Source organism: Ascidiella aspersa, chromosome 3, assembly GCF_963924565.1.
Source record: "Ascidiella aspersa chromosome 3, kaAscAspe10.2, whole genome shotgun sequence".
Classification (NCBI taxonomy): Eukaryota; Metazoa; Chordata; class Ascidiacea; order Phlebobranchia; family Ascidiidae; genus Ascidiella; species Ascidiella aspersa.
In genome coordinates, this window is record NC_139449.1 from 28,613,826 (window position 1) to 28,637,012 (window position 23,187).

Consider the following 23,187-nt stretch of genomic DNA (forward strand, 5'->3'; position numbering starts at 1 on the left):
CAATTAACAACAAAAACATTAACCCACACCATTTATTTTCAATTGTATATATTTTTTCGTAATTTAAAATGCGGAACTATAAAAAACAGACAATCAAAAATAAAGAATTTGTATATTAACTGTTGTTACCTGTACAGTAATATAAATCAAAAAGCAGCTCCTCTGGAAATTGTAATTCTTTACCAACATTTCGGCAACCTATACAAGTCGTCAGGGTGAATGACACTGAACGCTCCTACAATAATGGAAAATACACAAAGGAAAAAATGCAAGAAAAAACGCGAGCAACGAAACGCTAAGAAAACAATTAGCGATAACGTTTTGCCTCTAGTCTATCAGCAAGTGCTTGTAGCATGCCGAGAGCATCACGTCTGTTTTAATGTTCATGGTGTGGTGTTACCCTTCTTATGAACGTACCAAGATTCCAAAAATAATATTTTTCTATAGTCCAACTCTCGTGCTGTAATCGAAGCGGCACCAAAATCAATTTAGTGAACTTGGGAAACAGCATGGTTTGCTAGTGCAGACTTTTTTGCGTCGTTTTTTTCAATTGAACAAGAATATTTAATTGAAGAAAACAATGTAGGTATATAGTCAACAGATGGGAGTTGCGGGCCAAATGAACGAGAATCAACCAAAAAAATTCCACTAAAATTTGTAATGCAGAAGCTGCACTATTTCCACGTAGTCACGAACTGAAAAATAAAACATCGTATTTAAGAAAAGCTTTTGACAAATACACAACAAAACAATTGGCGTAACTAACCATTGTCAGGTGACAGAAACCCTTTCCTTATTAGAAAGTCCAGAGTCACTCCGGCGCAGTTCGGCTTGAAATTTTGTTGCACAATTAGTTCACTGACCTGACAAAATAAATGTTTTTTTTTAGTCTGAGTAATTTTCACAAAAAACGTTAAAGGTAAAACTCAGTAAAATTGCATGATTACGTGCAAATTTTCGCAAAGCAAATGCCCCTTACTTAACATATAAAAATAATATTTTTCACGATATAATTAAATGAAATAGGCTTTTTCACTGAAAAAGTTCCATAAAACAAGTCCTAGACAAGAATTTCTTGATTGACTTTGATTCAGCCACTTGTCATCAGTAATACTAACCGAATCCGAAGTGGTAGAACTACCAAATTTTAAAACCGATAAGCCACAAACTGTAAATTGCAAAAATAGAATAGCATAAAAAAGCTATTCATTGATGTTGTTGTTGTTGTTGTTTCGTTTGAGCCATGATTTTTGCATTATTATTCATTGATGTTTCCTTATTACATTTATTCAACTATGACATTGTTATACTTTTGTTTTATCCATTCTTTATCCACTGTTCACTAAAATACTTTGCTTTTCATAATAAACACTTTGTTAAAATATATTTATTGTATATATGTGATAAATTAAATGACAACTCTAAAAATGGGGTAAAGTAGGGCTTTAGGGGCTTTAAGAATATATTTTAAGTTACATAAAACTGGAAAGTAGATTAGTGATGCTTTCTTGCCATTGTTTAATATAAAAAATTAAAAAACGTACAGTATCGTGTTAGGGGAAGTCCCAGATGCAATTTCAGTGCGGTAACTTTATGGTGTCTGCGGAGCCCCTAAATGCTGTTCAATTGTTATGAAAACTTGTGAAACTGATTTTTATGTGACACATAATAGGAAATCAAGCAGAAAAAAGAAATTTTCAAAAAAAAGTTAAATCTGATCATCCCTAGCATGTGGTAGAACGTTTGCAAACCCAGTTTTGTGAATGATTGAATTATATGACGCCCTATGGGCGGATTGCTGAGTATCCACCTTATTTTATGTGGGTAAATGGTTAAAATACAGGCTACGAAGTCGGAGCCGTACTCGAAATCGGCAAATTTGGCAAGAGTCGGACTCATAGGCTTGTAACGCACGTTTCTTGGACAAAGTGGGTCCTAGAAAATAAAAATCAATGGCGTAATAGAAAAGGCTTTCTATCGGTGGAACATCTTTCCGAGCAGGATATTTTATTATGCCCCTCGCTGCTTTTCGCACACAAATCAACACCACCCTACCCTCACCTCGGCAACGGTGTGCAGACGAAACTCCTGCACCTCGCCGTCGGAATTGGTCGGCACGAAATCGAGCGGCACCTCAAGGTCAAAGCAGTACTGGACGTCGGCCTGAATGCCTCGCTCGTCCTCGTAAACGTAGCTGATCATCCCGACCGGGATCGCATTCTCGGCCAGCGCTTGCGGGATGCTGGCCTCTTCTTCGCACTCCTTTATTAAGGTTTCGCGGATTCCGATGTCGCGCCCGATGCCGCCCGCCACCATGTTGTCCAGCATGCCGGGGAACGTCGTTTTCGTGGACGCTCTGCGAGTTTTAAAGTAAACTGCTAGCAAATTTGCTCTTTTGCTAACTTCTTGAAGACGTACAAAGTGATTTGAGGCGCAAATAAAGTTGCAATAACTGTAACATGAAGTGAAAACTAGGCAGCAAAACGTAAGAAGCCAATGAGCGAAAGACGCAAGACAAACGTGTCAACAGACAAGGATTTTAAAAATAGACGATTTGATGCTAAAAAATCGTGTAAATAGGTATTGTAATAAAGTGATTAATCTATACTGCTTTTAAATGTTTTTGACATTTTTATTAATTTTATTATTACTTTGCGATGTGTGGCTTTATATAGTACAGGATATCATTGGCAAACCCAAATCTAGTCTACTATTTTACTTATACGAACTGACGATGCCAGTATAGGCCAAATATATATTATTTAACAAAATGTCTGATTCTGGTTGTACTCAGGTCTTTAAACTTTGAGTTCTATTTGTTTATTTGTTCTTTTGTATTAGGTATTTTAGGTATTTTTTTTTTGTATTAGGTAAGCCCAACCTAATCTAAGGTCTACAAGTCAAGTACATTGCTCATTACCTTCTGGCAATCCAAAGGCACAAGCCCTTGTCGGGATGGTTGACGTAACCGTTCATGTGGGCACCAAACGATCGGACGCCGAGCATTGACACTGCGGAGCGCTCAACTTCAAATAAGGGCGTATGATTTGGTCCTGTCGATACCTCGAAAAGCTGTACGCAAAATGCACAATGCGCAAAACTGACAATTGCATTCGTATTTAGTGTTTTATGTTTATTTCCATTTTAAGGAAATTACAATTTGTCGGTGCAGTATTTTAACATGTTTGAAATATTTTATGACAAAACAGTTGCCGTTAATCTCGGTCATCTCTTCGAATTTAATCATGTACATTGTACTATGCTGAAGAAAATTGAAAACGTTTTAATATCGCATTACTAACGGTAACTGTACAGACAAATAAATTACTTAAATATAATTGCTGGCTTAAAAAATAGGACTTTACTTGCGGTTGCCTACGTATCCAGGTTATACAGAATAAAAGAGTTCATGGGTAAAAAAACCCATTGAAGCTACCATGTATAACCAACTAAGCAAAATAACCTGTTTGTAAACGCAAAAGTTTGCTAATTTTAGACTTTAAAAACAAGCAATTAATTTATAGAAACTATAAGCCGAACTTATCCCGATGCATTAGCAATAAAAGTTAGCACAAAACTTTACAAAAGTAGAACAAGCAGAAATACCTCATCCCTCCAACCTCGTAGCGAAATGTGGGCGTCGCGTTTTCTCATGTCTTCGATAACCGACGCTACAGCTTTGCTACGATCGGCACAGGTTTGCAGCGAGTCGGACAACTTGACGCATTCCTGCTTGGAACCGTCGTCGCTCCGGTAAAGTTGAAAGACGTCCGGGTAGTTTTGCAGCACCTGGACTACTTCGCTGATTAAACGCCCCGCGCACTTTCCAGCTACGGTTAGGTTTGTAGTCACCGTGCCTAAAAGCGTTTAATAAGATCATTTCGGACCTTTTAAGGCAGTGCGATTTATGATGTACCGTTCAATCGCAGGATTACAACATGATAATTCCCAACTTAATTTATTGCTGGAATTTTAAAAGCACAGCTAGTTAAAATGGACCATTCGATGGCAGAACTACAATATGATAATTTCATTTTTTACAGCTCACTTCACTTACAATCTTACCAGAGTAGGCGAAGTTGTTTAGTTTCTGTACGACGGCCAGCAACTTTTTCGAATACGTAACTTCGGAAGCCATCTCGTATACAACTGGATACGGCAGCGATTTTTCGCCAATCAGAAATTTTCACAATCGTACGTCAGTTGCAACTTTATTGAAGGCAGTTAGCTGTCAGATATCCTGTATTTTAGCTTGAAAAACGTCACCAAAAGGAATCCAGTCTTGTCCAAAAGTTCGACTTCCTTTCTGTCTTTTTTGCACGCGGAACAGTAGCAGAGTCAAGGAAGCCAATGCTCTATAGCCTTTCATTCAACCACTACTAAATACGTTACGAATATGGCAACAGTATTAACTTGCAATGCTACAAAAGGAAGGAAACAAAAAATATATATACAACAGCCTTGCTTGGTGTTACAAATCTTGGCAAGCAATACGGTCTGGTCCAATATAAAGCAGATAAATAACCGGTTTGGTGAAGACTATACAAGAGTTTCTAAAAAGCAATGCAAAAATTGCGAAAGGGGAAGCAAAACACAACGACACATTTTTACTGACTTTTTTGATTGCACAGAACGTGTAAAAAATGGGAGGCATGTCGTAAACGACGTAAAGAAACAAGTGTTACTTTAACAAGAGGAAACAAACGACTAAAAATGTAGCAGAGTTTTATTTTTATTTGATAAACCTATGATTGATTTCCCGTGTTATTATTGCCTAAACTTAAATCTTGTTTAAAACTCTCAAAAGGTCAACCCCACAAAAAAAATTCGGCCGAAATGTAAAATTGAAGCCAAAGAAAAACACATAAAACGATAAATTATAACGACAAAAAAGTTAAGCAATTGGTAAAGTCATTGTGACAAACTCCTAAAATCACGCGCTAGAGATTGCAATGGAAAATGGTGTTACTCAAGTTTTGAATTATTACAACAACCTCCACCTGAGTCGTGTTCCTGGAAATTAAATAAGCTTCTTCCTGTACCTACGATACAACACTGTATCGCTTGCCCAATACAATACCGCGCGAATATATAGGCAGTATTCGGCTCCTTTCGGCATTAATATTTACGTTTTCACGACTTCTCAGAATCCGCTGGGGGCCCTTTCTTTGCCCTTGAACGCTTCGAAATGGTGGAACTCGAAATTGGGATGAGCAACTCGCGATATTCCATGGGGAGGTGTTGCTCGATCAGCGAGTTGAGAGAGTGCTTTTCGGTGACGAACTTTTGCCTACAAAGAATGCCAAACTTCGGTTATCTTGTCGATACAGCGAGCGGAAAGACTCTGTAAACTGTGTTTACGTTGAAATATATATTTAAAAACTATATAAAAATGGCATCTCCCATATAGGGCGATTTTACCGTATTCGCTCTTAACCACAAAAAGTTTTATTTTTGGTAATTAAAATATTCTGGGTTGTGGGCTTTAGTTGCAAAGTCAACGTGTAAAAGACATACATTTTTGGGAGAATATTAGGAGCCTGTTGAGTTGGCCATTAGGCGATTTCTGTTTCGAAGGGTATATCAAGTAGTTAGCATGCAAATATTCGCAAAGTAAAATCGAATTTTGCGTTGTTATTATGACCGAACATTGATTTTCACGAAAATCGAAACTTGTATTTTGCAAACATACTTCGGTGAACTTTGGAGATCGCTAGCGGCATACCTCAACATTACCTTGGTGGGATTCAGGGTACTTTGTCTATAGTAGGGGTTCTTAAACTGGGGTCCATGGACCCCTTTTTGGGTCCATGAACTAGATTTAGGGGGTCTATGAAGGCCAAATTGAAATATTAGTGTATATTTGAGAAGTAATCCATTTTTCAAAGAAAACAGTTTGATTACAAATACAACGGTTTTGCCGTGACTGTATTTAGACTCCACTTCACTTTCATGTTTTTTAGACCAAATTCAACAGGTTTATGAAGTCTGTTTGTATTGTAAAGTCAATGTATGATGTCCTTTAAAGAAAAAATTGTAGGGGTCCGCAGTAAGAAAATGTTTAAAAATTCTGGTCTATAGTGTAAAAGAAATTAACATATACCTGTAACATGATGATAGTTGTTTTACACAAATAAATTACGCGACCTATTTTACAAGGGTTTTGATATATTGTGGAAAGTTGCGAAACATCATACCGTTTAGGTTTCAAGTCAGAAGCGATTATTATGCAAAAATTCACCTTTTCATAATAAGCTCCATGTCCTCGCGGCTGACAGTCTTGCGCCTGGCGTGAGAACACGCTGCCTCCATGTCCCGCGACAAATTGCGCAAGTACTTGGCGAACACGTCCTCCGCAGCAGCAACCGCGTTTCTGTTGAAAAAGGCGATTTGCGTTTGTGAGTGGTGTGTCGAGTTTACTCAATCGGGATACGGTAATGCGTTTTATTATTGTTTTTTTATAGTTTGGTGTAACATTATGTGTTATGGAAACTTTGGTTTAGCGTTACAGGTGAAAAAAATATATATGTGCACGAAAAACGTGTACCGCTCATCATCGTATCTGACCAAATTTTAGATTTTTAACAATGATAGATAAAACTCCATGAAATCTTTACTATTAAAAAAAGGAGAAACACCTATTCTTCTTGCAGATTTTTATGTTTTCAAACGCACATTTATGTTTAGATCTTATTTTGACATTCGGGTTTTAAGGGTGGATTATAGCCTTGTTAGGTTTAGTAAAACAAAAACAGAAATAAATTTACTTAAACTTACTTCGACACTTTGGTGGGACAGAAGTGCTGCAGAATCCCAGTAAACTGAGCGGTTGAAATTGGCAGGTCGGTGTTACGACGCACCTGTCGTTGAGCTACAACCTTTTTCCTGAAAAAGTATGCAAACAGATTATTATTTTAATCAGCTACTACAAGGGTTGCTTAAAATTCACAAACGCTCGTGTGTTTAATTTTTTTCAGCTTGCTGCTCACTAAGAAAAAAAATACTGGCCTACCTGTCTATATAAACAGGAATATATTGTTTTCTGAAGTTACAAATAAGCTTTTTGAAACACCGATTAAGAATAAGTTGTATGGAGTCTGTAAGATGAACTTACATTTTCGGAATGGGTTTTATAACAGGCCTGCTGGGTTTAGGTGAGACTTTTTCAACATTTGACAGCAAAACATTTTCTTTCTTTTCTTGATGTTCACTGTTATATTCCTTTAATTCAGATGAAGTGTGTTCCTTTGGTGCTATATGTAAATACGTTTTATACATACATTCAAAACTGGTATAACATAGCTGCAGTTAGTTGAAGTTACCTTCATGTAGCTGACTAATGTTAAGTTGTCCAGTCAGGTCCAGATTACTCTCCGAAAGCTGTATAAGGAAGTGTTAAAATGTGCATAAGTACACAAACAACATTATCACTAGGGATGTTCAAAGTAATCCCAAGGTATTCTAGAATAATAGGTTTCGAATCTAGAATAACGAATCCAGAATAGCGAATCCTAGTATATTTTTATTAAATTATTTAACCTCGATTTTGTTTGGGGAAGGGATTAATATTAATCTACCCTACAGGGCCCACAATCACAGCAATAAATCGCCCAAACAATTTTCTAACAAGTGTACATTATAATAAAAAAAATCTCCCATATGTTTAACATTCTTAACAACTGTCATTTGAAGTAGTTGTGTAAACTGTAATATGGAAACTGTCCAGGTTGTTGCCAAAACTTATATTTTTTCCAATAGTGAGTACAATGCAACACTGCACACAGAAGTCTTAAGCAATTTGGTCCTGTTTTTTCAAGCATTGTTGGGTCTTAAGGCTTATTTTTTTACTAAAGTGATATGTTATGCAGTCAAATAATGTACTGCAAAGAATACAAAGTTACTATTGACTTAACGAATTCTTGACAATTACACTGCGCATAACTGCATAACCTCGCTGAATATTGACCTAAAGTTGACCTTAAGTAATCCTATAGCGCATTTTGTGGACGATCAGCACGTTTTACAACGTAATGTTACTTTTGCAACTTAACGCATTCAGGGAAATTGCGAACTCCACACCAGACATTACACGTTGATCGTTCGCCCAATAATACTTGATTGACACTTAATTATCAGACGAACGTTATCGCGAGAAGCAGTAATTCGTCGCCCGAAAAAATGCTGACGCTGCACTACCTGGTTACATTTAAAGCAAGCACTGTAAATTGGTCGCCGCAGCGACAGGCCAACTTACCACACGCGTTTGTACAATTAGGCGCAACAATCCGCAGTAAAACATTAAATTATATCGTTTCCAATTACCCGAAATAAACGGCAGACGGATTCGAATCCAAGGATTCGATATTCTACTTTGAACATCCCTAATTATCACTCTTACTTCAGAAATTGAATGAACAGCTTTTGGACTCTCAGCACTTCCTGGAACTTTATCTTGGACGAATTCGTTGCTATGATCAGCTGGCGTTGAGTCCTTTAGATACAAAAGAAGGTTTAGAATTTGCTTTGAACACAATATATCTCAAATGTGTTACTTCTCCATCAGAAGATAAAAGTTGACTTTGTCCAGTGATTTCGGACAAATTTTTTTGCACTGAAATATGAGTATTATCAGTTGGTGGAGGAATCTACAATAAAATATCATTTTATTTTAAATCAGTGTTATCATTATAAGTTGCTGTGCCCCATTAAACTCGTTTTTTTAAACTCACTTCATTGGTGGTTGAAGAAACCTCTTCATTTTGCCCAACAAGATCTTGGGCATTCCGTAGGACTGGTTGGACATCACTGTTATTTGTTGCAGATTTCTATATTAAAAATATAACTTACTAGAAATCTGGTCGACACAAATACAGAAAAATAACCTACAATGGTAATAGTAGAAACAACTTCTTTGTTCTCGACAACATCTTCTTGTGGATGGGCTTTGTTGTTTATTTGACCAGCATTATCGATGGAGGGTATAAGCTTTAAACAATATAATGTTTAAACTTAAGCATTTAAATCAGCTGATCATCAACCTGTTTGTGTACTTACTTCTTGTCCAGGGTGACTTAAGGTCCTGTCCTGATATGTTTGGTTTGAAATATTTGAAGAGGCCTTTATGTACAATTGATTGACATGAATAGCACAATACAATCAATTTATCAAATAAATATATTCTAAAAAAAGCTGTTTTGTACAAATTTTATTACCTCAACGGTTTCATTAGGTAAATTGATTGTACTGTCCTTTTTATGAGATTCTTCACCATCATCTGACATTAATTCCTTGTCATCTGACATAAAAATGATAAAATAAATACAATAAATTCTTAGGTGAAAATTTTAACTCTCTTTATTCAATCTATTCATAGAATGTTATTATGTTAGTTTGACAATTGGATAAAGGGCAATCTTACTTTCTGCAGAGGAGTCTTTTTGGCGCAGTTCAATGTCGGAGATTGATTTTTGGGGTGTTGTGCTTTTTTTTACGGCATATGATTGTTCATAATTTGTGAGAAATAAAAAAGTAGCACAATTTGGACTGTAATTAGGTTTTTAAAAGTATCGCTTCACAATCGCTAGAGATAGACTGATATATCGGTTTACAGATAATAGCGGCAAATATTTGGCTTTGACCGATATATCGGTATCGATAAATGTAGGCCAATACTTATTTAGTGATCTAACCAGAAGATGATCTAATTTTTCCTGTACAAAAAAGAGCTTACCAATATTTGGATCAAAAAAATTTGGGTTTTAGCATTAGGCCAAGTCAACATGCAAAATAATAGTTTAATAATCTATAATTAAAAGGTATTAATAAACTAAAACGTTATTTACATTTTATTTTCAATTAAAAAACTTGTATCGCTATCGGTCGATCTCTAACAATAACTATAATCTAGGGTAATTTTTTAACATTTACTGGCCACTGCAAGTGCAAATCGCTTCAGGTCAGACGGTTGACTGCTCAAAATTATTAAAATTGTTATTATACCTTATGCACAGATTGTCTTACACGACAAAGAACATTTAGGCTTGTGCAACTAAAAAAATCAATTAAACAAGCATATTACATTAAATAAGCAAATCAAACATTTTCAAAATTCCTAATCATTTATTGGTGTGCATATGACATGCCAACATTTATGACAACTTGACAAGCCATTTCATCCAAGCGAGATCTGATTGGTTAACACTTGGCCAATCAGTGAGTAGATTTTAATTCAATAGTAACCCTATTATACTTTGACCTACTGTCAAAGGGTCTCTATGGGTTTTCCAGTCAGCATCATCATCACCTTTTTCAGTATTTTCCGCCATAGAAGATTTGCTCCCTTTACTGGACATATTAAATGAGACAGAATTGTCTTGGAAAAAATCACTAGTTTGTGATTCATTTGTTCCTTTTGCTGAACCTTTTTGGCGAGTCTTGAGCAATGCAAGTTTGTCAAGTAACCGCTTTTGAAACATTTCTACATCAACAGCAGGTTGAGATAAGTCAAGATTGTAAAGGGTTTTCCGTCTGAAAACAAATGTATGTACAACTTTAGGAAAGGGGGGACAAAAAAGTTAGGGAACAAAAAGTGCTTTTTGCATAGTATAGCATAGAACTTTTTAATTAATAATTAATTATTATAAAAATAAACTAAAATGTATAATTCAGATTTTTTTTCTTTTTTCTTTTTGATGACATGAAAACAAAACTGATGCAGCATTGTGGCAAAACTGCAGTAATATTACTTCCTTGCCTAATATGCTGCCACAATAAACACCAGAATGTCCACTAATGTTGATTGACATCAAATATAAAAATTACATATAATTTAAACAAGAAAGAAAGTTGATGTTCACACTAAGGTATCTATTTATTACTATGAATATATTTTGTGCAGAACAATTGAAATTGTATGGGGTAAACAAACATATAAATTAAAATGTGGGATAACTGCAATAACTATTTGATACACTGGTATAATAAAACAAATTGCTAAAATAATATTTGATTTTGACTAACCTTGTTGTAGCATTGGATATATCAAGGAATAAGTTATCATTGTGGATTCTAGAAAGACAATAAAAAACAAGAACAGCAAATAGGAGTAAATAAAACCTGATATAAAAAAAATTCTTTGTTTTAAATTTTAGCACATACTTGCTGGTCACAGTTTCATCTCCCGATAGTTTTTGCTTTTTTCTGGGATGCATTACAGTTTGCATGAAGTCATTTGAGGACATTAGGCCAAGTAAGGCAGTCCGTGGAGTAATCATATCAGATAGTTGCTTGTCATTTGTATTCAATAGATCCCTTGAGTTTGGTACACTACAGACAAACAAACATATTAACAGAGCAGGAAAAAAGGCTGTATGACCAGGTAGAACTTGAATTCTCTTAAATTTCCTTAAATTTATTCAAATTAATATGTACCAAATGAATTATTTATACCCAGCATAAAATTTTAAAATGTGGCAGTTATTTTGTTGCAAATATGTTCCAGTCTGTATTCTGAAGCATTTGCAAACCCAATAATTTTTTTAGGCCATTTGAGTGCACACCTAAATAAGTAAATTGCAAACATAAATTTTAGAAAAGTTGTTGCATAATTTTAAACTTCAGGTCTCCAAAAATATTTTATTGCATACCTAGCCACCTAAAATTAATCAGGATGTAAGGTGACATGAAATGCAGACTGTGTTGTGTTTGCAACAAACAAGCAAATCATACCTTTGTCTCTGAGTTTCATTGTTTGTTGGCAACCCCACTCGATTCTTTTGTCGCTTACTTTTCACAGTTTTCTCGATGTGAGTATGCTGCATTACGTTTTCCAGAATAGTTCTTGGAGTTTCTTTGGGTAGTTCATCGCCCATTGGCGTGCTTGGAACGGTAGAAGTCATTTGCACAGCAGGTAAAATGTTTGACTTTGTAGTTCCTCAAGCGCCGTCCGAACGATGTTCGACAGATAACCGTGAAAGTTAAAAAGGTCACTAAAGATCAAAACAGGCTATACCCAGCGATTCTGCAACTGCCAATAATTCAATGCAATTTGCTTTTGACATAAAAAACTGTTTGGGCAATATTATGGGGTTATAATTATACTATTGGGTGAATACGTACCTAGGCAAGTCGGGCAAATAGCCAATAAGTACTAAACAGTAGTGACTGATTTACCCAGATAATAAGTTAACTTAAATTAATTACGAAATAAATAATATTTATACTTTAAAATATAGGAATTTTAATACCACAAAAACTAGCATAAATCAATGTAAATCACCAATGGGTACATCGTACATGTGTACCCAAACGATCAGTCAGAGCAAAGTCACTTACAAATTGAAATGGGCCAAACGATAAAAACAGGAATGTATCCAGAAGTAACACACAGCGCGAAGGGACACAATTATCATTAAACAAGTTAACTTATATATATATTCTATTTATATATATATATTTATGTATAATAACTAATTTTGAATTATTTATTTATTTTTTGGTCTGATGATTTTCACGTTTGACTTAGTAAAACGCGGGAATTTCTTATATTGACTATAGAATACTAGTGATGGTTAGTACTCTATGCGGCGTTTTTAATCAGTATTCTTTGTATCTTTCGCATCATTAATATTAACATAACTGATATTAAATGCCTTTATTACTCTTTTATGACAAAGTATCGCCGTAATTTCCCTGATGAAAATTTACTAAGAAGAATCATAAGCTGTTATAAAATAAAGCGAATAAACCGAATTTGCAATGGTCGACCAATAGTGCTTTCCAATCTTTTTCATTTCGCGACCCACTTTTAATGCAATTTCATTGTACAACCCACAATGAGATATGACCAAACGATGAAAAACAAAACAAATTAATGAAGATAATAAGGTTACCAGCTACATAAAAACTGCATCTTTACTGCTCTACGTAGACAACTGAAAAATAGTTAATTCGAAATAACGCATCTAATTGTTAGGCCTACCCATTTTTTACATTGTTGTATAAATGTTACGTAATGATAATGCAATAATTTCCCGTAATGATAATGCAATAACGTTCAAGCCCCGCACAATATCTGGAGGAATTAACTTAATTCTTACTAGGTTTAATGTTAAGCGTTTAATAAATAGAATGGGCACAGAATTACATTGGTGCCATTTTGTAAAGATTTTAATCATAGTGAACAATACTATTAAAATGCTCAATCCATTTTTAGGTGTCTCATGAACAAGGGTTACGGGAGACAGCTTTTTTAGGTCCAATGTAATTGCCCAAATACAAGTCCAGGTCATAAAGAACTATTTGTAGGTATTAACTAACTTAATTAGCCTAAAGGCTTGTTTCAAACAAATTCAAAGCCTGTTGGCAAAATATGTTTCAGCATTTGTTTTGAGACATCATTGTATACTGTATAGTATACATTTAGTGAAATGGAGTAAGCCTATTTATAGGAGAGCAACTAATCAACAATATATTTATTGTAGGAATAAATGTTGGCATGTTTGAGAATCTGGACAAAAATATAGTTATATAGACAAATTGTGACACATGTTTTGCACTTTATTGGAATAACTGGTAATTAAATGCGCACAACTAAATGCGGATGGTATATGAAATGGTTAAAATTGATACAAAATATACTTCAGCGCTTCTTGTTTATTGGCCCATAAACGTATATTTTGTATTTAATATGTATGACCAACATTTAGATATCAATAAACGAGACTGGTCAAAACGAGTGCCATTGAAACAAAGAGCAGTTGAAAACTCTGGAGAATTGCAGCAGAACTGGTGGTCTCAATAACCTGTCCGAGTGTGGTTTCAGAAGTTGGATGGGCAGTTGTGGTATCGCAGTTTACTGGTTCTTCTACGTAGGGATGGTCAATGACCACGGCTGGGTACTGCCAATCAATCTATTATAAAAAAAACAGTTAATTGTATAAAAACAGTTTGCTACGAATTATTAGGATAACTGCCATTGTAGCACGCCATTAGTATTTGTCTGTCAAATGTAGGCCACTTCGAGAATAACTCACCGGTTGCTTTACAAACTTATTTCGTCAACACACGACCATGCTTAAAATAACAATTGAAATCATACTCGCAATGTTAAAATTAAACTATATTATATGCCTTTAAGATATATCGAAATTATTACTAAAAATTTGCATATTTTAGCTAAACGTATGATATTATGTCTGTATATAGTGTTCAAGTCAGCACCATGTATATTTTTAATATCGGTCATCGTACCCCGGGTGGCGAGCCCACAGGCTTTATATAGCACTTATGAGCCCTTTTCATCATTTTCAAGTCATCGCTGAATTTCTTTCCCGTTTCTTCGTTCCAATTCATCTGCGAAAAGAACGCAAACACTTATGCCATATGAATATTCCTGTTTGGTGATTTTATTTCTTTGGGAAAAATTGCATAAATTATTTATTGTTTTTGTGGCCAAAACGAAGGTTTGGTTTAGTATTGAACATTGTAGCAAGGTTAAGTGCTCGAAAAGCTTGCAGTTTAGTCTAGAATGCATTAATTGTCACTTTTTCTACATTCAATCTACACAGCATGAAAAGATCCCGAGTCACGCAGCCTAATGTGAATAAGTATATTGAGGTTGTAATTAATTTAAAAATTGCAAGCACCTCGTTCATGATTTGCATGGCTGTTTGGTTTGCAAATTCCTCCGGCTCCAAAACCACAACGTCATTCAGATCAGTATACAGTCCTTTGTTGTCCATCCTGACATACAGTTGGTTTGTTTCATAAAAACGGAATTTTATTATTTTTATGGAAGTTGGTTTTTCTTGACATTTAATATACACCTTGGTTAAAGAAGTATGCAACACAAATATAGTTGTTTATATATATATATATATATATATATGTACATATTGTCCAAAAAAAGGAGCTGTTGAAAAATATGAGTTTAGGCTATGAAATTGTGAAAAAATCGGGTTTTTCAGGGGAGCAGGCCAAGCTTTCCTCTTTAACATCCATGTGCGGAAAAAAAGCGGTTGGGGAAATCAATTACTGGCGCTTTTTTGACAATCTAATTCTGACATCGCAATAAAAACGATTACTTGCAAAGTTGTTTAATTTAACAAAAAAACTATCTTTGCAGTGGTTTCGGCCTGACTGACGAAATTTTGACCTCTGCTAAACAAAGGTACATTAATTACAGGTGAAAGAATTTTTCAAAGCGATCAGCACTTAGGTGAACTAATATAATCGTATCTAATTAGTCACTTGGTTTAGTGCCTTTTAAAGACTATTGCACAGGACCCCTAATTTAACGCCCTCATATATATATGTGAGAACAACTAACTCGTAGGAGGTGATACCAAGGCTCATCATAAGATCATCCATGTTTGGCGCGGTTTCGCAAAATCCAAGCGAAAAAGCTGGATAGTAGAATATAAAGGAAAGGCACATCTCCTTCGACGCGTTTAATCCTCCCTAAACATTTTCAAGCATTAAACAACAAAAAAATGGCATAGAACATCACTTGACTTGTCACGAAGTGAATTGATTTTTTAAAGACATTAAGCTACAATGTAAAGCATTACACAGTTGCGCGTCTTTAAAAATATTGATGCCTTTTATTGAATATTGGAAAATAGAAGTTAATTATGAACTTTATACGTCCATAGTTTTGCCAATAACCGTATAAGTAATAGCACCCCTTCGCTTCTTATGTTGCTTTTCAATACAGCTATTATATTTTTGGCAACTTGTCAGTTTTGCGAAACCGAAATACCGAGATATTTCTCATATTAAAAAACGAGCGCTTTCTCTATCCTCTCATATTAAAAACGAGCGCTTTCTCTATCTTTAGTGTTTTAAAGTTAATAATTAATGATTAAGAGTTTTTGATACATATGTTTGTAAAGTTTTATGTTTTAGCGACAACAGCTGGTGCCGGAAAAGCGCTATATAACCAAAGTTCAACGCCACTGCAGGAAATTATAATTCAGCTGTTAATCAAACCATTTTATTTGCCTAATAATCAAAAACTGTCCCAGTTAAAACTTCGAAAACGCCCACCACTGTCACTTCCTGCCTTGTCCTGGAGTCGTAGTTGCAAAGCAACTGCATGGAGTCGCCTGACTCAATAGACCTTTCTTCCACCAGAGTTCGAGTTTCTTGGTAGTTGAAATCAAAGGCAAGATCCCTGGCCAACGGCTCCAGTTCGGTTCCATTCCTGTAATGGACGGCAATTTTGAAAGAATTACCACGATTGGCATCAAAACCAGCGAATGCAGTTTTTAAATGGTCAGTATATTTAATGCGATTAGTTATATAAACTGTGAGCCACAAGTAAAAAACGTATAACCTGATGTCAGCTTTTGCAATGATCACTGGCAAAATGATATTTTTAAGCTTTGTGTCAGGACTGATCTTCGAATTAAAAAAAAATTGATGAAAAACACGAAAAAAGTTATTTTGACCTAGTTTTCCACAAAACATACTGGACTAGGTTTATTATAAAATTAGTGCCTGTTGCAAGTGACAAAGTAAACCCAATTTTTAAACCAATTTGCGCAATCTAGTCCATTAGCAACCGCAAAATAATCCAGTCAGGTCAGTAATTAAATAGCATAAATCGTTTGCCCTGTAATCTTACCTAATGTGCTTTAAGGTCATCTGCCTTCCAAGCAAATGGCTGTGCAAGTTAATGGCGAACACGTTGATGTTTGTCAAGTTCGACATACTCATCGTCTATGGTAAATTAATAAAATTAGTCGAAACAAAAAAAAATCAAGTCAAGATATTTAGAAGGAACCTTTCCATTCAAATAAAGTTATAGGTATTAAAATATTCGTGGAAAACTGTGTACCTTTTCGACCTTTATAATAATTTCCCTGACACCTAATAGCACGCCTCTATGGGGGCGTGGTAAAGAAAGTTGGGCCCATCTGTCCATTATCCTATCAATTATAAGACTAGCGGTGCCACGATAAATGAAAGTACTGTAGCATTGGCACGCGATTTTAGTTGCCTTTTTGCGCAGGAGTTTTACCGAGGCTCATTAGAGTTTTGACGCACTCTGTGTATCTAGCTCCAAAAACTCGTTTGACGATGTCACGTAATGACGCCACTTTTACGGTATGTTTGAAAATTTATTACCCTAAAAAATGAAACTACTTCGACAACGAAAAATATTTGTAAGATCACATAATTTACTTGCCTAATAAGCCTAGTCTACCTGGTTTTCGATATCTGATTCGAACTATAAACAAACAACGTCAAGCGAAAGTGGAAAATGCTACCAGCGACGTTACAGACTTGCAGTATAACTCACCTGCGCCAAACACTGATCGGTGCATTCCGCGTGGTCTAAGAAGGACTCCAGGCCCGGTGGTATCAGGTGATTGAACCCCGAGACGGAGTGACCAACCTCAAAAATCGCGGCGTCCCATTTGCGCAAGTTAGGCGTGTAAGTAAAACGCAGGCCGGAAGAATCTATGATACCTGTGATGAACGTGAGGTAAATCGTCGATTAGCTTAATTAGACTACTGTACAAGAAAAAAACGCTGAATTTTTCAACAAAGTCAACGCAAAGCTTCGTTGTTTTATTGCATTTTTGATAAGAAATAATCAACTTTAAGGTATCAAGTTAACACTACATCAGCTTTTAAAAAAGGAAATTTAGCAAGTTAGTCGGTCTTTGGTGGACTTGATTTACATTTCAGGATATCTTTTGTATAAAGGAAAGATTTCCTGAAAGTCCTTGAGTAAGCTTACCTATTGTTTGGCTTTCAAAAATCTTATAAAAATCCAAATGCATGAATTCGAAATGCAGAATTATTAGGTTTCGCCTACTCTTTCAATTGAATCAGTTGCATTAGCGTAATTGTAAACTATAAGTAAATCCCTTCAAGGTTCTGCTTACTCGGGCCATCGCAGCTGCTGATTTGCCAAACTCACTCACCGGATTTTAACGATGGGTTGTCGTAGTGGGTTTCAAGAACAGCAAATTTGGGTGAGGTTCGTGTTCCGAGAGGCAGACCGACGTGGTTAGGATAATAGAACGTCTACATTGCCAACAAACCAACAATAACAGTTATGCACAATGTCGTTAATGTGCCGACGGTTTTTGAGGAAGTTTAGATTTTACAAAATGGCACATGGTTAAAACAATGATGAGAAACAGTAAACAACTATATATTGTGTTTATAGTGCTGTATACAAAAATAAATAAACAAATGTGGAAACCTTTATTAGCCGACCGAAAACACACCATTATTCGCAATATACATAGCACTGAAAATTAAAATGAATACAAATAAAAATGACATCGAAACGAAATCGAATGACGATTAGTGGGATCTGCTGGCATGTGTTGCGTGTAACTGGGAAACAAATCTGTGTTTCTCAACCATTTAGTTTCGTTATCACGTAGAAGTACAAATATAGCACAACATATCATTGTGAAAATACCGTCTTACTATTTTCCAATTACGCCTTCGGGGTAATGTCCGATAGGTTAAGAACCTGTTTAGCACAGTTGAGATTGGGCTGAACCAACAAAAGGTTTATTGTTGTACTGTTAAAAACTAACTGCTGTTGTTTTTAGGTTGAGACTAGGTCACATACCGTTAAACCTATTTAACACATTGTTTGGAATTTCCAGGGCTGCTAAAAATAGATTATACTTGTTTTTACATGTACACCTTAAATCACTCAAAAGTACCTTTTGATTGGTTCAGTTTGTGCCACGTTGGTTGAAAATTCTGTAATGTTATCACCTCAGATGTTTTCTTTGTCTTATGCTACTCGTTGAATTATACCAATTAAAATTTGGCTGTCTTTTCACTTTATTTAACGCTGTGCATCACTTTTGTTAGCTTCTACTAGGTTTAGATGTCAATTCTTCCCTGTATACGCCATTAAGTTATTGTTAACGTGTTGTCTGTAAAAACAGTTTTGTTACTCGTTGTCAATAGTGCCACGACAAAAGATTTTCTTCAGTCGTAAGACTGCCACCTGATTGTCGTTAAATCAATACAAAAACAAAAAAAGTATGCAGGTAATTTGTTTCTAGGCGAGAAAATATGGAATACTGCACTTACCGCGCCTCCAATGGCCCATGCGTGTGTAATGTATCGGCAAAAGTAGAAATCGGGTGGCATGTTGCCGTAACACATTGTTTCACTTCCCACTGCCGACTCGTTCTGTAAACCAAATAAGATGCGATTGGGTTTTTTTGATTGAAAAGCTCACATTCTTCACAAAGTAACTCTATAGCATAACTTAATAAATCACAAGTTATCGAGAGTACTCAATATATAAAAACAATCAACCGTACAACCACAAATACGCCGTGTGGATTTTACGAATTATTATTTAATAGCATTGTTCAAGAAGTAGGTTATACATTTTTTGCACTGTACCCTTGAATTATGCCATTTACTTATATCCAGAGATAAGTAACAGAAAAATAACTTACCACACCTCTTGGAAACGAGCATTGGAAGAGTATCATGTGATGCACAAACATTTCATTACCAGGCTGAATAACTGGCTCAATCTAACAAATTACATAAATGTTGAAGCACTTCATAGAAATATGTAACGAAAAAGATTTGAAATATTAGTGCCACATAATTATATAACTGATGTTATTACACAAATGTTGCAAACAAGGATTTGTCAAAGACGTTATAACAAATAAAACGGCCAATTCTAAGTCATTACTTGCGATATTCAGTCATTTGTAATAAACGTTAAACTGTGGGAAATAGTAAACGCATTCGATCCCTTGCAATATTTCGCAAAAAAGGCATAAAAAGAAACATATAACAGAAAAAACGTTTAAACTTGTAAAGTTAAGAAAAAATGTCCACTTTATTAAAAATATAGATGAAATAAACCAGTTTATTTTGTCGCCAATATAGTCCTAAGTCAAGTTATTTTTCTAAATATAGAATCATGTGGACTTAAGGCATTAAACCAGTGACAATCTGGGAGTTTATCACCATTACAAGCTTACCTTTACGAGATGCTGCTTTTCATCAAATTCGGGAATTTTAAACATTCTGCAATTGTAGTGGGTTTCAACGTCCGGAACGTGAAAGTTATCGTTAAGAAGGTCGAAGCTCTGATGAGTTTCGCCGCTTGGAAATACCGAGTCATCCTTTCCGTTAGGTTCAAGCAGAATAAGACTCTTCACAACTAGAAGCAGAGTTTTTTTTAAGGTGTTTTTTCCAGCGGTTTCCCAAAAAATAATAAATAATTCGTTTAAGCAAATATGGCTATTTTTTGGTATTTAAATGAAACACTTGCGGTCTCTTAAAACTACTTAGCGGTCACCCAAACCAAACCTTAAAAAAACCCTGACTAGAAGCAATAAAAACAAGAAAATGTACTGTACTTGTAGCGATGCGACAAAACCCTTGATCAAAAGTTCAAATGCTTTAAGATCTTACGTGGAAAGATTTCTCAAATGTGGTATGTTGTTGTTTTTATATTTAACTGTATTAATCTGAAAAATTTTCTTAAAAATTTCATTGTTACACTGAGAAATTAAGGGATAGGTTTCCACTAACATTTCATTACAAATTTATTATGCTTGGTAAATATCAACTTAAAATATAGTGTAAGCAAAATGCCGGTTTAAAATGTTGACCCAAACTAAAAAATGCAATGTTTTAACCTCTGTTTTGTCCGTGATATTCTGAAGACTCCAGATCGTCTCCGGCCGGGTCCGAATCGCTCCATGCGAAAATCATGCGGGTCGTGTCGCCCTTGGTAAAATACATTGGTTAAATTCCGACACGACACAAAATCACGTGCTATGACATCAGTTTGCAGATACTTAAGAGGTTATAAACCAACTACCCATGGTTATGACATTGCGTTGACCTACGATCACTATAATCACGTGTGATTAAATGTAAGGACGTGTGTTTACTTTTTCGTGTTACTGCCTTATGGCTCTGAAAACAAGGCGTAACGGAGCTATAAACGTAATCGTTGCGTCAGCAATAAAAGATGCGAAATGCCTTCACAGACTTCGAGTTTATTGGACTTTATCGGCAATACGTAACCTTATTTGCGTTATTGGTCTTGTGCTATTTTTGTCTAGACTCCAGAACCCGTGGTCTCTAAGCTGGGTTAAGGATTTAAGCACACTTCGCCCCATAAGTGATCTTTAATTATTAACAGAATATTTCCTCCAAAAATAGCGTGACAAGCCGGGACACGCTGCTTTTAATTGCTGATGGTGACGTTTTAGCATGGTAGCAAGGGTTACCGCACGCGAGAGTACAATTTTATAAGTTGTCGTTTAGTGCAAACAACAATTCATCAATGATATCACTTTTCTTTTCATAGGTTTGTTTTTCGTAACCAAATTTTACAGAACAATGACCCATTTTAGTCTAAGCCAGTGTTTGTGGCTTAAGGCACCCCCCAAAAATAATAAATAGATTTTCGGCAACGCGACTGGAATTTTTGTTGAGTATTTTACTAAAATGTCACTATAAATGGAACTGGGACAACACAATTAACTTAAAACATGTAGGAAAATGTCATTTAATATAATGGTCTCTAATCGTACACAAATAGTTGTATCGATAAGCTTACCATTTGAGCAAAAATCAGAGTTAAAATCATTTACCTATAATCAGCACCCTTGAGCATTAAAAATGGCACAACAGGGCGCCGCGACACCGCGGTGGAGAACCTCTGGTGTAAGCTCTTACATTTGCAAACCTGTACATAAAACTTACGGTGATCGTCTTGTCCAAGCCAACCCCGTCACAAGCGACAAGTGGCCTTACAAACCGAATCCTGGTTGTTCCGTCACTTTCCTCAGCATCGACCAGATCCAGATTTTGCTCGGCATCTTTGGGTGGATAACCTTGTTTCGAGGGACCGTGTCTGTCCTGTGTCACAATCATATCAAAATCTTAAACATACATTAGAGTCGCAATATAATGCCGGTCGTAAGAGTTAACAGGTCAAACTTTGATGACTTTTTGTGTGCGAATAGATCGCATTCGGGTATTAGTTTTAGTAGAACTATTTGGCATTTTGATTAGGTTGGAACTAATTTTGAATATTTGTATTGTGCTCGTTCACGACTTATATAGAAGCAGTCTAAGTTTTTAGCTAAGCTAACTTAAATTTGAAGAGCTATGGTACGGCAACCTATAAACCAATTTACTGTTATGTGTCCAACTCCGTCCTTCACCCATCCAACGTAAATATCGGCATCTTGCATTCCTCCGCCCGCCTCAAATCCTATTCCAATCCAACCTGTTGTTGCCGCCTCCACCTGTAAATAGGCATGGGTGGTTACGCAAACGTCATTCCATCGTTATCTGACTTATAAACGTATTCTTTTGATTTTTGTCGCAATTTTAAGTTTTTTTGTTTTGTTTTGATCTATGAAGAGCAATAGACGTCGACTGTTGTTAGATAATGCCCTTACGGAACGGTCAATTGTGAAATTGGATATGATTCTTGAACTGTTTGATTGAGCAAAACCTCACCTTATAGGTCTGAGAATATTTTTCAGATTGCGGCTTTACATCCTAGATTTCAAAAAGATTAAACGTTGTCGCAACGATGCGTAGTCTATCATTAACTAATCGCAAAGATAAACCAAATATAAATTTCATTCAGATACTATAGGGACAATCGTTGATACGAACCTCAAAAGTTATGTGCGTTTCGTTGTAATTCCATGAAAGAGTAAAATTTACGCCAGAATCGAGAAAAACCTTATGGGGGAGATTTTGACCTCGAGACAAGGCCACACAGCACAACATCAGACATAGGCAAACGATATTTCGAAACATCTTAAATTTGCTGACTTATATTGTAAAATGTTAATGTTTATAATTGCTAGTGCCTAAAAAAAATACAACAAGGTTTTACATGTATCGTAGAAGCAAAACAACTTCCTGACCATCACCCCCAGATTAAGGATTACAAAAAAAATGTATAGACTTTGAAAGCCTCGTCGTGTATATAAATTAACTGTTGCTGAAACTAGCTATATCTTCGATCCCGGAAAACCGAGTTATAATATCTAACAAGTTTAATCGAAAAGCAAAATCGTAAGAAAATAATAGTACGACACAGGTAAATTTTTGTTCATTTTGTCAAGAGTCATTTTTTATGCATTACAATTTCCAGTTAACTCTTGCTGTTTGAATAGTTTTTGAACTTTT

At 35.6% G+C, this 23,187-nt stretch overlaps 3 protein-coding genes across 3 annotated transcripts; all 3 read right to left on the reverse strand.

The window, feature by feature from the left end:
• Positions 1-63: 63 nt before the first annotated feature.
• On the reverse strand, positions 64-4,182 carry LOC146161376 (uncharacterized). The gene is made up of 6 exons (XM_083384301.1): positions 4,066-4,182; positions 3,607-3,857; positions 2,921-3,072; positions 2,062-2,356; positions 767-863; positions 64-695 (listed from the first exon to the last, which is right to left on the reverse strand). The coding sequence occupies exons 1-6, from the start codon at positions 4,136-4,138 to the stop codon at positions 649-651; spliced, it is 915 nt and encodes a 304-aa protein (XP_083240427.1). The 5' UTR covers positions 4,139-4,182; the 3' UTR covers positions 64-648.
• A 941-nt stretch (positions 4,183-5,123) lies between these two features.
• LOC146161377 (uncharacterized) lies at positions 5,124-12,020 on the reverse strand. The gene is made up of 15 exons (XM_083384300.1): positions 11,728-12,020; positions 11,158-11,325; positions 11,020-11,067; positions 10,304-10,527; positions 9,213-9,295; positions 9,055-9,117; positions 8,887-8,985; positions 8,730-8,825; positions 8,553-8,645; positions 8,399-8,491; positions 7,323-7,380; positions 7,115-7,253; positions 6,778-6,885; positions 6,242-6,373; positions 5,124-5,290 (listed from the first exon to the last, which is right to left on the reverse strand). Exons 1-15 carry the CDS (start codon positions 11,895-11,897, stop codon positions 5,134-5,136), a joined length of 1,731 nt encoding a protein of 576 aa, XP_083240426.1. The 5' UTR covers positions 11,898-12,020; the 3' UTR covers positions 5,124-5,133.
• A 1,689-nt stretch (positions 12,021-13,709) lies between these two features.
• LOC146161378 (DBH-like monooxygenase protein 1 homolog) lies at positions 13,710-22,782 on the reverse strand. Its single transcript, XM_083385139.1, has 15 exons — positions 22,666-22,782; positions 22,176-22,286; positions 21,739-21,894; positions 20,661-20,751; positions 19,998-20,179; positions 19,455-19,535; positions 19,078-19,179; positions 17,937-18,039; positions 17,306-17,475; positions 16,628-16,722; positions 16,048-16,204; positions 15,329-15,459; positions 14,646-14,742; positions 14,251-14,352; positions 13,710-13,910 (listed from the first exon to the last, which is right to left on the reverse strand). Exons 1-15 carry the CDS (start codon positions 22,780-22,782, stop codon positions 13,710-13,712), a joined length of 1,896 nt encoding a protein of 631 aa, XP_083241265.1.
• Between the last annotated feature and the right edge of the window lie 405 nt (positions 22,783-23,187).